This window comes from Acomys russatus, chromosome 18 (assembly GCF_903995435.1).
Source record: "Acomys russatus chromosome 18, mAcoRus1.1, whole genome shotgun sequence".
Lineage (NCBI taxonomy): Eukaryota > Metazoa > Chordata > Mammalia > Rodentia > Muridae > Acomys > Acomys russatus.
This window is the reverse complement of record NC_067154.1, coordinates 5,880,779-5,895,342: the sequence shown is the minus strand read 5'-3', so window position 1 is coordinate 5,895,342 and position 14,564 is coordinate 5,880,779. Positions and strand designations below refer to the sequence as shown.

The following is a 14,564-nucleotide window of genomic DNA, read 5'->3' as shown; positions in this document are numbered from 1 at the left end:
TGTCTGTCTTTCATGTCATGAATAAAGGAAAGCTACAAAACAAAACAAAAAAACAAGCCAAAAACCAAAAACCAAACCAACCAAACAAACAAACAAACAAAAAGCCAAAAAAAAAAAAAAAAAAAAAAAAAAAAAAAAAAAAAAAAAACCCAAAGCAAAACAAACAAACAAAAAACAGTAAAACAAAAACAAAACCCAACCAAATTCCCCACTGTCCAAAACGCAAAAGGCTCAAAGGCTCCCATTGATTTCTGAGAAGATGCAGGCACTGCAGGGCGAGGCTGAGTCACGTGACCTGTGTCCTGCCTGATAGTGGACGGCAGCTTCTACAGCAGTTTCTAATGTGGACGCAGAGAATGCTGAAGCAGAACCGCAGGGACTTCAGAGACCACAAGTGCTCGCACAGGTAACTCGAGGGGCCGGCTGTCGGACACACACGGTTTTCCAACTCTTCACTGCTGAGGTCACGAGAGCAGAAACACTGGAACAGACTGTAATCACACACTCTGGCGAGAGGCAAGTGTGGCCAGTGGAGGAAGACTCATGAGGAGAGAAAGACTGCCTGGTACATGCTGAGGTGAGGACAATGAGGAGACCGTTTGTAATGACACGATACCTTCAACAAATAGCTCCCTTTTGTTTTCCTGACGCAGAAAGCAGAGAGCAGTACGAAAGGCTGAAATACAGAAGCTTAAACATCCCACACAGATTTTCCAATATGCTCAAAACAATGCAGCAGAGCCAGGCTGTATAAACCGTTTGATAAAAAAATATCTTCTTTTATATGTTATGGACAACCAAGGAGTCCCGGGAGCGCGCCTTCATTAGTTCTCAGCAACAGTGCAGGGAGGACGCACAGTCGCTTTGAGTCTTCAGTTTCTCTTCCCTCTCATCTCCATACTCCACTTCCCCTGTAAGGACTTCGGACTCAAACAAGTGTTTCTTTAGTGAAAACTATCTTCTAGCCCTGGGAGAGGCATCATGACACTACTGGGGTCATATCCCACAACTGCAAAGAAGAAAAAGAAGCCAAGCATGGATTATGAACAAACTGTACTTGGAAATGCTCAGGATGGGCTCAGTTCAAGGCGGTGTTTTGTTTGTTTCCCCGATATCAAGCAAACACATATAGCACTAGCCTGAATCTACATGAGGGCGGCTGACATGTCGCTCCAGCTAAGGAGCAGAAAGGCAATCAGATCCACCGAAGGAGGGAGGAGCCAGCATGGGCCAGGCGTGTCTTTCCATAGATTTCTCGAGTACCTTACAAACAATTCTCTGAGAAGTTAAAAAGGAAGGACCAAGGCCACAGAGTTCACCTGAGCCTTGCATGAAGTCACTTCTAACGACTTCATCCTGCTGCTGCCTCCAAAATGGGACAGGGTGACAAAGAGTCCACCCTCTGTCCTGGACCTCTGCTGTGGCCTGCCACAATCTTCAGAAGCCTGGATAAACACTCTTGGAGTAATTAATCTTGGCAGGAAAAAAGCTTATGTATTACTTGGTGACTGATTCCAGGTCAGCCTTCCAACCCACAGTCAGTTCAGGGCCACCTGCTTTGCAGAGCCTCTCAAGCAGCACAGCTCCCTGTGTGAGGAGCAGCACAGCTCCCTCTGTGAGCCCTGTTGCTCACATTAGTCCTGTGACTCTGCATATGGGACTTACTGTCCTGTGTGTGTTTACGTGTGAGTTTCAGAGCATTGTTCCTCAGGAGCCATCCACCTCATTTTCTGAGACAGCATCTCTCACTGAGACTTGTGGCTTGCTGATTCAGCGAGGCTAGTCCTCTGGGTGCCCTTGATTCTGTCTCCCCAGCTCTGTGATTAAAAGCATTTGCCACTATGCCCATTTTTTATTTTTATTTTTTTAAATGTGTGCTCTATGGATGAATTCCAATTCGTGCAAGCACTTTATCAACTGAACTGTCTCCACAGCCTTCTAATAATGGTTTTGTTTTGTTTTGAGACAAGGTTTCTCTGTGTAGCCCCGGCTGTCCTGGAACTAGCTCTAGAGACCAGGATGGCCTTGAACTCACAGAGATCCATCTGCCTCTCCTCCTGAGTGCTGGGATTAAAGGTGTGCACCACCATGGCCCAGCTCTGGAACTGTATTTTAAAGATGGCACCATAAGTAACTTATCCTGTGCATGGGAGTGGTGCGTACAGTGCACTCTCAGCAATGCTCACCTCCATGGATAACTTGCACAGTCTCACCCTTTTCATCCTCCCGCCTGTACACAAGGCCCACAGTAGAAAGCTTAACAAGATGACACCTTACCTTAATCACTTTGTCAGTTCCCGCAGTCAGTAACCATCCCCTGGTGGCATCGAAATGCACGTGCACAATGTTGTGCTTACTGTCGTGGAAGGTGGCTGTGGGTGCACGTCTGCAAGGAGCAAGACAAGAGGAAAAGGTGGACCACGGACGGCAGGGACCCAGGACGGCCTCAGATTCTGAGTTTTAGCCTCATGGCCAACAACTGCTTCAGCCCTTGGATCTGTTACTTGATTTCGTATTCTGTACGTGTGCAGGCATGTGCACGCGTGTGAGTGTAAGGACAATTCTCAGAGTCAATTCTCTTCTGTTATCTTGTGGAATCCTGAGACTGAGCTGATGTTGCCAGGCCTGGGCATAAGCGCTTCAATTCACTGAACCAGCTCACTGACCCTGTCACGTGATTTTGCAAGGATAACAAGGTAAAATGATTCTCTGGTCTCTAGAATAGGAAAGATGAAAGCCCCCAAGGTCCTCCAGAAAAGCATGCTGTTGGAATAGCGTCCATGATCATCTCTACCTGTGCTTTGGAGAGTGCTTTAAAGGCCACAGCACTTTTGCCCAATCTGTGCTCAGGAAGAAGGAATATTTTTCTTTTAAAAGTGTGGTTTTTAAAATGCCTAAGACATCACTGTCTGTCTAACTAAAGATCATCTGTGTTGTTTCCCTTTCCCACTGGTGTAACTGCAAATACAAGTTCTTACAATGGTCTTTAAAGCTTTAATAAACAACATATATGTATGCACACATATGTGTGTGCTTGTATGTAGTAAGTAACACGAGTGTCTTAACACACATACACACACAATTGCCTGCTTTGCGTCTTTGGTCTATGACTTTACTGCTGATCTTAGTAAGAAGGCCCACAGGCTGCCTTGGCACTCTAGAGGCAATGTCTAGAGTGCTTGTCAGAGAAGAGGCAGAAGACCCAGAGGTGGAACTGGGCAGGCCAAGCAGGTCCCCCTCATCGTGGATCAGGGTCTCCATACCTCTGTGAGCTCTCAGAACATGGTCGTCTGTTAGTATAGTTGAACCTACAGACTTTGGGTAGTCAAATAGTCACTATAAATGATTTCAGAACTTGAAATTTCTTAGACTCAGGTCTGTCTTGATAAAATGAAGACTTGAACTTGACCATCCCTAAGGCCCCTGCAGTTTTCTCCAGTGATCAGAATGTTTGTTAATCTCATCATGTGCTTGAATGACAAACACTCAATGCACACCAACACCCACTTGGGCAAGGACATCTTGATGTGTGTTTGACAGGGTGACATGATCTGACTGTACAGCTAAGTGCTGGGAGGACTGGACACTGGCTGCCCTCCCACCCCCACTAGTGGCGAGCTTGTTTCTGTGCATTCCATCACTGTCTGGGATAGTTTTCGAGTCTCAGAGTTGCTCCTTCCGAATCAGAGCTATGATCTCAGGACACCAGGCACTCGGGACTATTTCCACCCTGGGAACCTAACAACCTAACCATTGACTGATCCAACATCTGTAAAGACACCAGCCTGGGCACCAAGGCGAGTCCTGGCCATGGCTCGGCTGCCAGAGTCTCCATGAGCAAGCAGATGGCTTCACTTGAGAACATTTGCTACAGATGCATGCCCTGAGATTAGTAAGAGGCCAGCAGGGAGTTCTCTGAGCACATCCCCTCTTCACCTGCCTCTCATAATCCTGGAAACACGGGGCTTTCCCTGCATGTTTGAGTCTATACTGTATCCCAGCCAACCCACTAGGTGGCATCTCTCCGGGGTGGAATTCTCAGGCTAGGCTTTGTCCATAACCTGCAGAGGCACAGGGCGAGACTTACTCTTCATCTGTGATGGCTTCGTGGCAGCTGTCGCAGACCCGCACTTCAAATTCAAAGCCCATGAGTGGGATGGACGAACGCTTGGAGCTGCACTTGCCGCACACGGCCTTCCCACACTTCCGGCAGTGGTGCTGGGAGGAAAAGGGGAACATGTGGCATGGCTCTGGCTGCAGTACTGGCCCACTCATAAACCCACTGCTTTGGAGTGAGACACCAGGCCAGAGTGCCCCAGAGCTGGCCATGAGGTCACACTCACGGGCTGATAACAGGTGGCCAAGTGTTTGAGGCCAAACTGGGACTTATTTCTGTCTGAGGTAGAAGGGCTTAGCTTATATTTGACAAAAGTAAACATGAATATTTAACACGATTTGCCTGTACTATAAAGTGAGGAAAGGATTGGAGACCAGTTATCCCCCAGTTACTCATTGAATACCGTAACACACACACACACACACACACACACACACACACACGTGCACACACACACACACACGCACGCACACGCACAGACACACACACACCCTAGCACAATGCAGCAGTGTCCTGAAGTCCACCGAGGGTGTGCTGGATTTCTGCTCCTTTTGATTTTGGTCTCGGTCCAGAGTGGGGCCTTCTGGGAAGCAAGCCTTCCCTCTTCTGTTTCCTATTCCTCAACTACCACTTCTGTGAGCTGGACACCGACGGAGCCCCCAATGGCCAGATCTCAAAGCTGGCTCAACCGAGGATGCGCCACCGTCAGAGATTACAAATCTGAATGAACTCGGATCCAGCCCATTGTCTTTAGCTCTAGCAATGTTCAACCTAGGCTGAGCACTTGATTTCCATGGGAAGACCAAAACACAGAATCAGAGTTTGAAAATGCTGTGTTATAGACAGATCTTAACCAAGTAAAACCAAGTCAGAAGGAGAGAGGGTGACTAACTAAGAAGTGAGCATCCTCATGTAAGATCATGGTTTGGAACCACCATGAGCTAATGTGACACCTCTAATGTTAACCTCAAAAGATGCTGTCAGAGTTCTGAAACTGTACCTACTGCTCAACCACTCAGAACAAAGCACTAGGAGACCCAGTCTACTAGGGAGGGGCTCCAATAGGCATGGAGGCGTCCCGGTGTACAATCACTTGCTCTACCACAACTCCCACCTCAGGTTACTACATCCATGGTCACACGGATATGTCCATCCCAAATAAACACATCTTAGTAAAGCACACGTCACTTACCTGTCTTAGCCCAATTTTCTTACTGTCCCACATTTGCTTGAAGTTCCAGAAGAAAGGCTGGTCACACTTTTGGCAGGAATCACTGTCCAACCACTCAGGGGTCTTGGCAAATAAAGCACAGAGCGGGTCACAGTGAGAAGAGGCATGGACAAGGGACCATGGGCACTGGTTACCCTTCCAGATTCTGGACATATTTATCAGAAACAGCTGACTCCTCCATCTGTCACCAAAGTAGTTAGCGATGGTCTGCTAATTGTCAGGCTCTGGGACGGGTTACAGTGGGGAATAAAAAGCACCTAGACTCCTAGAGGTTATCATTCATCAGGGGCGATGTCATGAAAATATCGTTGGTAATCAAGATATCTAAGAGTTTGAAAGCCCAAGGGAAGCAGGGTGTTCTGGTAAGGTCAATAGAAGCCCTGACAGACTAGGGGTTGGTAAGTTAGACCAGAGGCTCTGACAGGGGCCTCTGAGAGGGCAAGTCAGCTGAGACCGGAAGCAGGAAGGGAGGAGGAGAGGTGGGGGGCGGGAGCTGAGTGCAACTTCAGTGGAAGGCAGATGAGGGGAGAGAGGAAGCTGGAGGGAGTGGCAGGGTCATACTTTGCAGGCTCCCGGCCACCACACTGAGAATTTCAGTCACTCTAATTACATACTATGATGTCTCTCTAATTGCACATTATACACAAGTGCGCACGTGGGCATGCGCACGCACACACACACACGCAACTCTACCATAAGTAGTCTAAATTAAGTTGGACAGGTTTAAAAAGTATGATCTGCTTAAAGGTATCCCTTAGCAGATATTATGTGTATGTGCTGTGTAAATGTCACACATGTACACGTGCATAAAGGGTGGGTGCATGTGTATGTGTGAGTGTCATGTTGAGGATGGAACGTAGGACCTCATGCACGTTAAACACTATGGCACTGAACTATAGCAGGTTGGAGAAGAACTCAGAAATGGTCCTGGGATAGAAGGTGGAGACAGAACTGGACTTGTGGTACAACACTGTTTATATAAGTTCACACACACACACACCATACACACTCACATGCATTCACATACACACACACAGCACACACAACCATATACATGCACATACACACACCATACAAACTCACATACATACATACATACATACATACATACGCATGCACGTATTCTCACACATATACAAATCACAAACATATACACCACACACTCAGGCCACACACACTCATAATATGTACACATCTTACACACACACACCACACATTTTGACACACATACACACGTACTTTTCACACATACACCAACTCACTCAAATATATACATGGATACACATCTCACACACAGACCACACACTCTCAGACAAACACACATACACCACACACTTATCAACATATCTATACATAATCATACACACACACAGACGTCTCACACACTAATATACATGCGTGTATACATACATACACCACAAACATCTCACACACACCCCATACACACCAATATATACACACATATACAAACACACACTTACATATACCACAGACATATAAACCCCTTTCCACACACATATACCGCCCGCACTCACACACACACTCACACACACACACACACACACACACACACACACACACACACACACACACACCCACACACATATATACACCATACACTCATACACACATATACATTTGGGTGTCAAATGCATCATAGTGGGTGTCTATAATTAGGGCATTCAGGGGTTGGGGATCAATACATTTAATGAGATTCTATTTTTTCATTAACAGAATTTTTGTAAATGTAGAGAAAAATGGAAGGACGGATGTTTGCCAGCATGCAGAGTTTTTTGTTAAGTTGTAGATTTTGTAAATATGGTATTTGCGGATGATGGTATCGTGACTAACAGGCCTATTTTCTATTTGTTAATGAGTGTTTTCTAACTTTTCTACAAAGAGTATGTGCTGTATTTAATCACACTTAAGTGACAGATTCTATTCGCTGTATAGACACAGGATGCCAAGCCATGAGGGGTCCTCTCTCGCTTGCCCCGAGCTGTCTTCCATCTGAACTCCTATCTCTGACTGCCGCTAACTTCCTATTAGCACTGATGTGCCACAGCAACCTCTCCCACTCACCCTGCTCTCAGCTCTGTTGTTTCTCAGCCTGAAAAGCCCATGAACCTTCCAGTAGCAGCACGTGCAGGACCCACTGAGCCCTTCCTTGACAGCCAGTCCTACATCCCTTTCAAAATGCCCAGCAATGACAGTCTGTCTTATTAACGTCGACTTTAATTTTATTATTTATACCATTTAGTAGTACTCTGAACTTTCTAGAGAGTCAGTCAGCATTCAGGTTAGAACAAACTGCACTACTGTTAGCACCCCACAGCCTCCGCCATAACTGGGAAGCAATTCCCAGATGCTGATAAAGTATGGTGCTTGCAAAAGATGGATGGAATCATTCCCACTGCTCATCAGAGCTTCCAATTAGCGAGATCTTAAGCTCATCAACAAGTGCTGACTGTTCATATATATGCATGTCAAAATGGCTCCAAGCTGGCTCCCAAATGCCTACTTTCATCTTTGGAAGCAACAATGCTATATTCCGTTGGGCTGTCTTTCATTTAAAACACACACACACACACATACACACACACACACACACACACACACACACACACACACACAAAAACACCACAAAGCCAGGCCTGGACTAAGCCTGCCTGTCCCCAACTCAAAGCAAGTCAGGACACAACCCCAGTTCTGGGGGAGGCTGCTTAACATGACCAGCATGGGCTGTAATGATCCCTTGCCAGTATATGGATGGTGCCAAGTGTAGTTTTCAAAAACAATATTCTACATTTCCCTGCTTTCTACCAGCAACGATCATTTTAATTAGTTACTAATAGAACTCCTGGGGATTAATGGCTCCACAAAATAAAGCTGTAATCTTCCTAAGCATTTAATTACTGGCATTTGAGGGCATTACATTGTGGCTAACACCAGTGACTCTCTTGGGGTGAGACTGGGTGAAGGGATGGAAAAACTGGTAAAATTATTTTGTCTTTATAAATGTGCCTTTTCTCTTTAATTCTTACATTCTGCAAGAAATAAATGACAAGAATGCTGACTGTCAAACGGAAAGTTTACCCAGAATAATTCTAGGTCAACAGAAAATGGTTAACTTCAAATATCTGTCCAGAAAATACTCAATAAACAGATTAGTTGTTAAAATGCTTACAGATTAAAAACAAAACTAATTTTAAAAGTGTTATAGTAAACACTTTTACCTGTGTTTAAATCTGTGCTTAAGAAGACAAAGTATCAGCCCAGCTGTGGTGGCGCACACCTTTACTCCCAGCACTCAGGAGGCAGAGGCAGGTGGATTTCTACAAGTTCAAGGCAAGCCTGGTCTACAGAGTGAGTTCCAAGACAGCTAAGGCTACACAGAGAAACCCAGTCTTGATTTTAGAAAGAAAGAAAGGAAGGAAGGAAGGAGGGAGGGAGGGAGGGAAGGAGGAAGAGGAAGAGAAGGGAAGATGATGATCTGGGGGTTGTTTAGAACACGACAAATATACAAGAATATGTATTTCCATTAAAACCAAACTCAGGGCTCTTACTCCTTGGGAGTTTTCTAACTTGTGACACAATGTATCTTATTTCATGGCTTAATCGTTACAGAAATAAGCAGGAGGGGAGCAGAGACAGACGGCTGGCCTCACCTACCTCCTGCCTTTCCACATCCATGTTCCAGACGACAATGCCCCCATCACCGCCACAGGAGATGAGCTGCCGTGTGTGCTGTGCATAGGACAGGGCTTGGACTTTGTCACTGTGAAAGACACAAGGGTTGGGGTGAGGTCTGGAGAGCAAGTATCAGGCTCCTGGGCAGAAAGCCTGTTAAAGCCAGACAACACCTGAATCTTAGCAGCCAGTGAGTGCTAGGTCAGGATTTACATTAGAGTGATCATTATTACTTTTCGTAGATGGCCAGTGTTCCTGTCATGGCCAATTAATTACCCCGGACTCAGAAGCACAATTGATTCCGACTTTTCACACTGAGTCACTACTCAGAAAAAAATATAATCTTCAAGATGTTTTGTGTCAAAACTCTCTCAGTAGATTTCCCAGAGAGGTCCTGAAAAAAACGGAAAGATCTGGTCCTTCACCTTAAAAAGAGACGCTACACACAACTGCATTACATGTTACCATACACTAATGCATTGCGTGTGTTTCTATTTATTTGTGGAATCAAGGTCTGTGCTGGAGTCAATAGCAGAATGCTGCTGGTATGTGTGAGGCTCTAGGTTCAAAACCTAACATTACAAAAAGAACAAACAAACAAACAAAGAAAAAGATCCAGGCAGAGTGGCTTACAGTGGTAATCCTGGCACTGGGAGGTGGAGGCAGGAGAACTGCCATGACTTTGTGGCTGGGACGGGCTAGCTCAAGTTCCAAGGCAGTCTGAGCTATCTTGTGAGACCATGTGATAAGTCAGTCACTAAGTCCTTAAATAGCTATAGGCTACACGTATCCTTTGCATTACTGTGATAATCTGCCTGAAGGTCAAGGCAGACCTCCACAAAGGATGGCTTCAGAGCTTCAAGAAGATCATACCCACCAGTACGTGAAAACACTGCCACTGTGAAGAACAGACCCTTGTCACAGGCTACTGAGTGTTACCACAGAGCTCAGACAGTGCTTAAATTGTGTGCTGGACGAATGAAGATTCCTGTAAGTTACGGGAACTCTCTTTGCTCTGGTTACAGATGGTGTCATGAACAGGCACCACTAAGCCAGGACCCAGCAGAACAAGACTTATAGACAAAATGAACCAAATAGTGGATGGTTGTCTAGGATCCTGTTGATGTTTTAATATCCTCAGTCCCTAAGGTTAGCTTTATCCCTGATTTGCATCACCTTTGACCACTAGTCATCCTGGGGTAGGGAAGGAGACCAAAGGGTTCTTAAGGGAGGAAGAGGCAGTCTTGAGCCTGTGCTAGAAAGACACAGCACATGAGCAGAGCCCAGCAGCTGCCACGTGTTGGCCGACATCCACCCTCAGATGTAGTGTCTTGCTAGATGCTTGCTGGCCTACAGAAGGCAGATTGGCTACTGGTCTAGTAAGCCACACAGGACCCAGGGCAGGCAGGAAAGAAGTGCTGGGTGAGGTACACAATAGTCTGGAATGTATCAACTCAGGCTGCCAGGAAGCCTGACTTGTATGTGATTTTACAGGCTTCCTAAAACACAAAATATTGTATTTTACAATGCTTTGCCTCACTCTCAAACACTCACTTCTATTCTCTATGGTTTTATCTTCTATTTTTTATTTCTTTTTAGCCATTAGTTCACCACGTGAGTTCAGAAACACTCTCAGGCCCCCATTGGCTGGAAGCAGGTACAGCTACACGCCCTTGTGCACACAGAGCCAAGGCGGCTGTTACTGTGTTCCTGCCATACACCTTCTGGTGCACAGGTCCTGCCAGCATCCTGCCATGTGCCTTTGTTCTGCCTCAGCCAGGAGCCTGCCGTGAGAGACCTGATGGAGGCACCAGCAGCAGCCTTACTTGTGTCCTTGGAGCTCGATGGCCGTCCCTTTTCTCCCACCGATGTCCCACATGATGACAGAGTGATCGGAACTGCCAGAGAACAGCATGCGCTGGACCGGGTCCCAGCAGAGCGCTGTTACCCCACCTAAGGGAACAGACATAGGCAGTTGTGAGTCACAGAACAATATCCTTGCCACAAAATGGGAACTTGAAGGGATCAGGACCCACACAGTCTCTGAATTAAACAGGTGCTTGTGGAATGAGTGTGTGAGAAAGCCCCCCAAAAGGAACATTTCTCCTCCAAATAAAAAACTGAACCTTTAAGCATCCGCATCCACTGTAATGTATCATAAAATCAATTACTATAGACAGAGGACAACTCACTGGTGTCATTCTGAGATGGAAATGTCTCATTATTTGGAGGTAGTAACTGTATTTTCTTAGCTACTACCTGCTCTTCACCCTGACCATAACAAATGAGAATCAGAAGGCTTGGCATGTAATAACCACACATACTTGTGGGGTGCAGTGTGATGTTTTCATTAGGAATACATCAAATAACAAGCAAACCACAGGGGAGCTAGCATATTCATCCCATCAGACATTCCTCACTGAGAGCACAAGATCCTTTCCAGTTACTTTGGAGATATACAATACATTCTGCGCAACAAAACACCAGACTTTACTCTTTTTAACTGCAACTTAACGCCCACTGGCCAACTGGGGACCGCTCCTTTCTACTGCTTCTATGAGGCCAACTCCCTAAAATTCCATGTGAGATCTCTGTGTGTTGGGCTTATTTCATTTAACATAAAGTCCTCTAGCCCATCCAATGTGGTTGACAAATTACACCCATTTTTATGGCATGTTATGTATGTATGCACATAACATTTCCTTTATCCATTGTCTATTTGCATTTCTTAGTTATGATGTGTGAGGAATTCTACAACACTGGGGCAGCTACCTCTGGTATACAGACTCCATTTTCTTTGAATATAACCTTAGTAGTTGGATAATGGAGAATTTTATTTTTTGTTCATATGCTTTTGAGACAGGATGCCACTATGTAGCCTAACTTGGCCTCAGTCTTTTGGTTGAACCTCCTGCCTTTGTCCCCTGAATTCTAGGATTACAGGCATGTGCCACCAGGCCTAGAAGTTTAGTTTTAATTTTCTGAAGACCCTCCATAATGTCTTCTATAAAGTGCAGTCTATAAAGAATTTACAAGTCTTCATAGAATTCTATCTAGAATTTCTTCTATAAAGAACTGATGTTCTCCCACCAGTGTGCAGCACCTTTCCCCACAGCTTTGCTCCACTTGCCACGTTTATCATAAGCATTTGTTTCAGCTGGAGAGTCTGTTGCTATGATACAACACCACAGCCAAGACCTAAGGCAACGCAGAAGGGAGGGTTTCTGCCAGCTTCCACTTCCAGCTCACAGTCCATACCAAGAGAAGTCAGGCCAGGGACCTGGAGGCAGGGCTGGTGGAGGGGTGCTGCTTACTGGCTTGTTCCCCATTTGCTCAGTCAGTCTGCGTTCTTACAGCATACAGGGCCACCAGCCCAGGGCACCATTGCTCACAATGATTAGGTCCCTCCCATAGTAATCATCAATCAAGAGAATGCGCCACAGGCTTGCCCACAGGTCGGTCTGGTGTGGGCATCTTCTCAGTTGAGTTTCTCTTTCAGAGTGACTCAAGCCTATGTGAAGCAGCCCGCTTTACCTGCTCTGTGCTTCTGGTTTCCATAGTGATCAGTTCCCCATAACTGCTGCTTATTTGCATATCTTTATTTGAGAATACTGTGATGTGTTTTTATATTTGAATATTAGATATAATTAGGGGCAACATCAGAGATAGAAATTGTTTCTTTGGGAACTTGGGTTTACAAATTCTTTGTAAATCAATTATACTCTAAGTCCTAGTGTGCTACTTAGCTTTAATTGTCAACTTGACACAGTCTAGAGTCATCTGAGAGGAGACCCCTCAAGTGAAGACTGGCTGGATGGAGCCAGCCTGTGGGTGTGTCTGGGGAGGAGTCTCTGGCTTGTTAATGCAGGGGACTTAGCACATGGTGGGTGACACAGTCGCTAGCCAGGTGGTCCTGAGATGTAGACAACAGCTGCCAACAGCTGGCTCAGCACGAGCCAGTGAGCAAGCCAGTGAGCTGCATTACTCGACAGTTTCTGCTTCAGATTTATGTTTGGGTTCCTGCTCTGACTTCCCTCAATGATGAACTTTGACCAAGAGGTTTAAGCCAAATAAACACTTTCTTCTCATAAGTCAGCGTTCCTCGCCTATGAGGTGGGGGTGACGGAACTCCTGTGACTACTCCAACTACCAGGACCTCGGGGAGGAGAATTGACTGGACCAGTTGCACAGGCCTACACTGTAGGTGCTCTAGTGAGCAGCGACCCAGTGTTATGGCAGTTTCTTTTCCAGATATCCCCCTGTAAACCAAATTCCTCAAATACTGAGAACAGAAACAAACTCTCTATATAAAAATGAACACATAGCCAACAAATACCTAGGAATGTCATTTTTTAAAAAAATATTATTTTAAAATATTATTAAAAATACTCCGAGGAGATTAAATAGCTTCATACTTATTGGAGGCTGACATTTTAAAATTGATCCATTCGCTTTAATAAAGTCTTCTGCCTCAGAGGCTTCTGGGAAGTTTCCTAACTGTCTCTTAAGATCACAGGAGGCCCCCTCGCTCCCACTGCTGTGGGTTTGTCAAGCAGCCTCTTTCTCTCGCACACACTGCGCTCTGCTTGCATACACTCCTGCTCACAATGAACCTCACTTGCCCTAGCAATGTGTGGTTAACCGGGTCCTCACCCTAACCCATGCCACCTTCCCCCAACAACAGGCAGGATACAGGGCAGATGAATGTAAACACAAATCATTCTTTCTCCAGTTCGTGCCCAGCCTTACCCAACTCCCACGTCCTCAGAGGCGACTCCACCAATGCTCCCATTACTCACAAGCATCCTCCCGAGAGTGGCTACCACTTCAGAGACAAGAGGCTTGCTGATCCGTGTCCCCAGTGTAAACAACCCTGCCTGGCTTGCGCAGACACTCAGTATGTATAGGCAGATGCACCAACAATTGAACGACAAGGAACAGGAATCCTCGGCCTTGGCCTTCCTCATGACAGATGTTACTAACGTGACACTTTCACCCAAGTGATCTTTTCAGCATGAAATGCTTGGGAATCTGAAGTGGCCTGCTTCACTAGTGAAGCCACTACACTCAGGGGAACAAGACCCTTTGTGTCAGTCACTAGGCAACGCTATCTCTGTGGGGCTCTTATTTGCAGCTGGCCAGATTATCTCCTATAGGCTATTTCTTAACCTTTGCCCCAGTAACCGTCCTGAAATCCAATTTTAGTTCTTCTGGTATTTCACCCTGAACTCTTGTACACTTAAAAATGGATGAAATGGCCAGGGACACAGTAGAACACCTGCCTAGCATGCACAAAGCCCATAGTGTAAACTCTAGCACTGCAAAGCAAGCAAACAAACAAATAAACAAACAAAAACACTGTAAGCGTTGAGATAGCAAAATCTGTTATACATATTTTACGTATATAATTGTTACTGGTGAGGTAATATCCTACAACATGTGTGCATACTGGCTTATTTTTACTTTTTTTTAGTGGAATATTATAAATCTGTTGAAGTAAGCATTTCAATAATAAGTATTCACATT

At 45.5% G+C, this 14,564-nt stretch overlaps 1 protein-coding gene across 1 annotated transcript in view; it reads right to left on the bottom strand.

Moving 5' to 3' along the window:
• Positions 1 to 634: 634 nt before the first annotated feature.
• Wdfy2 (WD repeat and FYVE domain containing 2) overlaps positions 635 to 14,564 on the bottom strand; it is a 124,608-nt gene continuing 110,678 nt past the window's right edge. Inside the window, exons 7-12 of the mRNA XM_051160679.1 lie at positions 10,865 to 10,991; positions 9,021 to 9,126; positions 5,310 to 5,411; positions 4,088 to 4,218; positions 2,278 to 2,386; positions 635 to 1,009 (exon numbers count right to left, since the gene is read on the bottom strand). Of these exons, the coding sequence (XP_051016636.1) occupies positions 980 to 1,009; positions 2,278 to 2,386; positions 4,088 to 4,218; positions 5,310 to 5,411; positions 9,021 to 9,126; positions 10,865 to 10,991 (605 nt within the window). The 3' untranslated portion in view covers positions 635 to 979. The remainder of the gene's footprint in view (positions 1,010 to 2,277; positions 2,387 to 4,087; positions 4,219 to 5,309; positions 5,412 to 9,020; positions 9,127 to 10,864; positions 10,992 to 14,564) is intronic.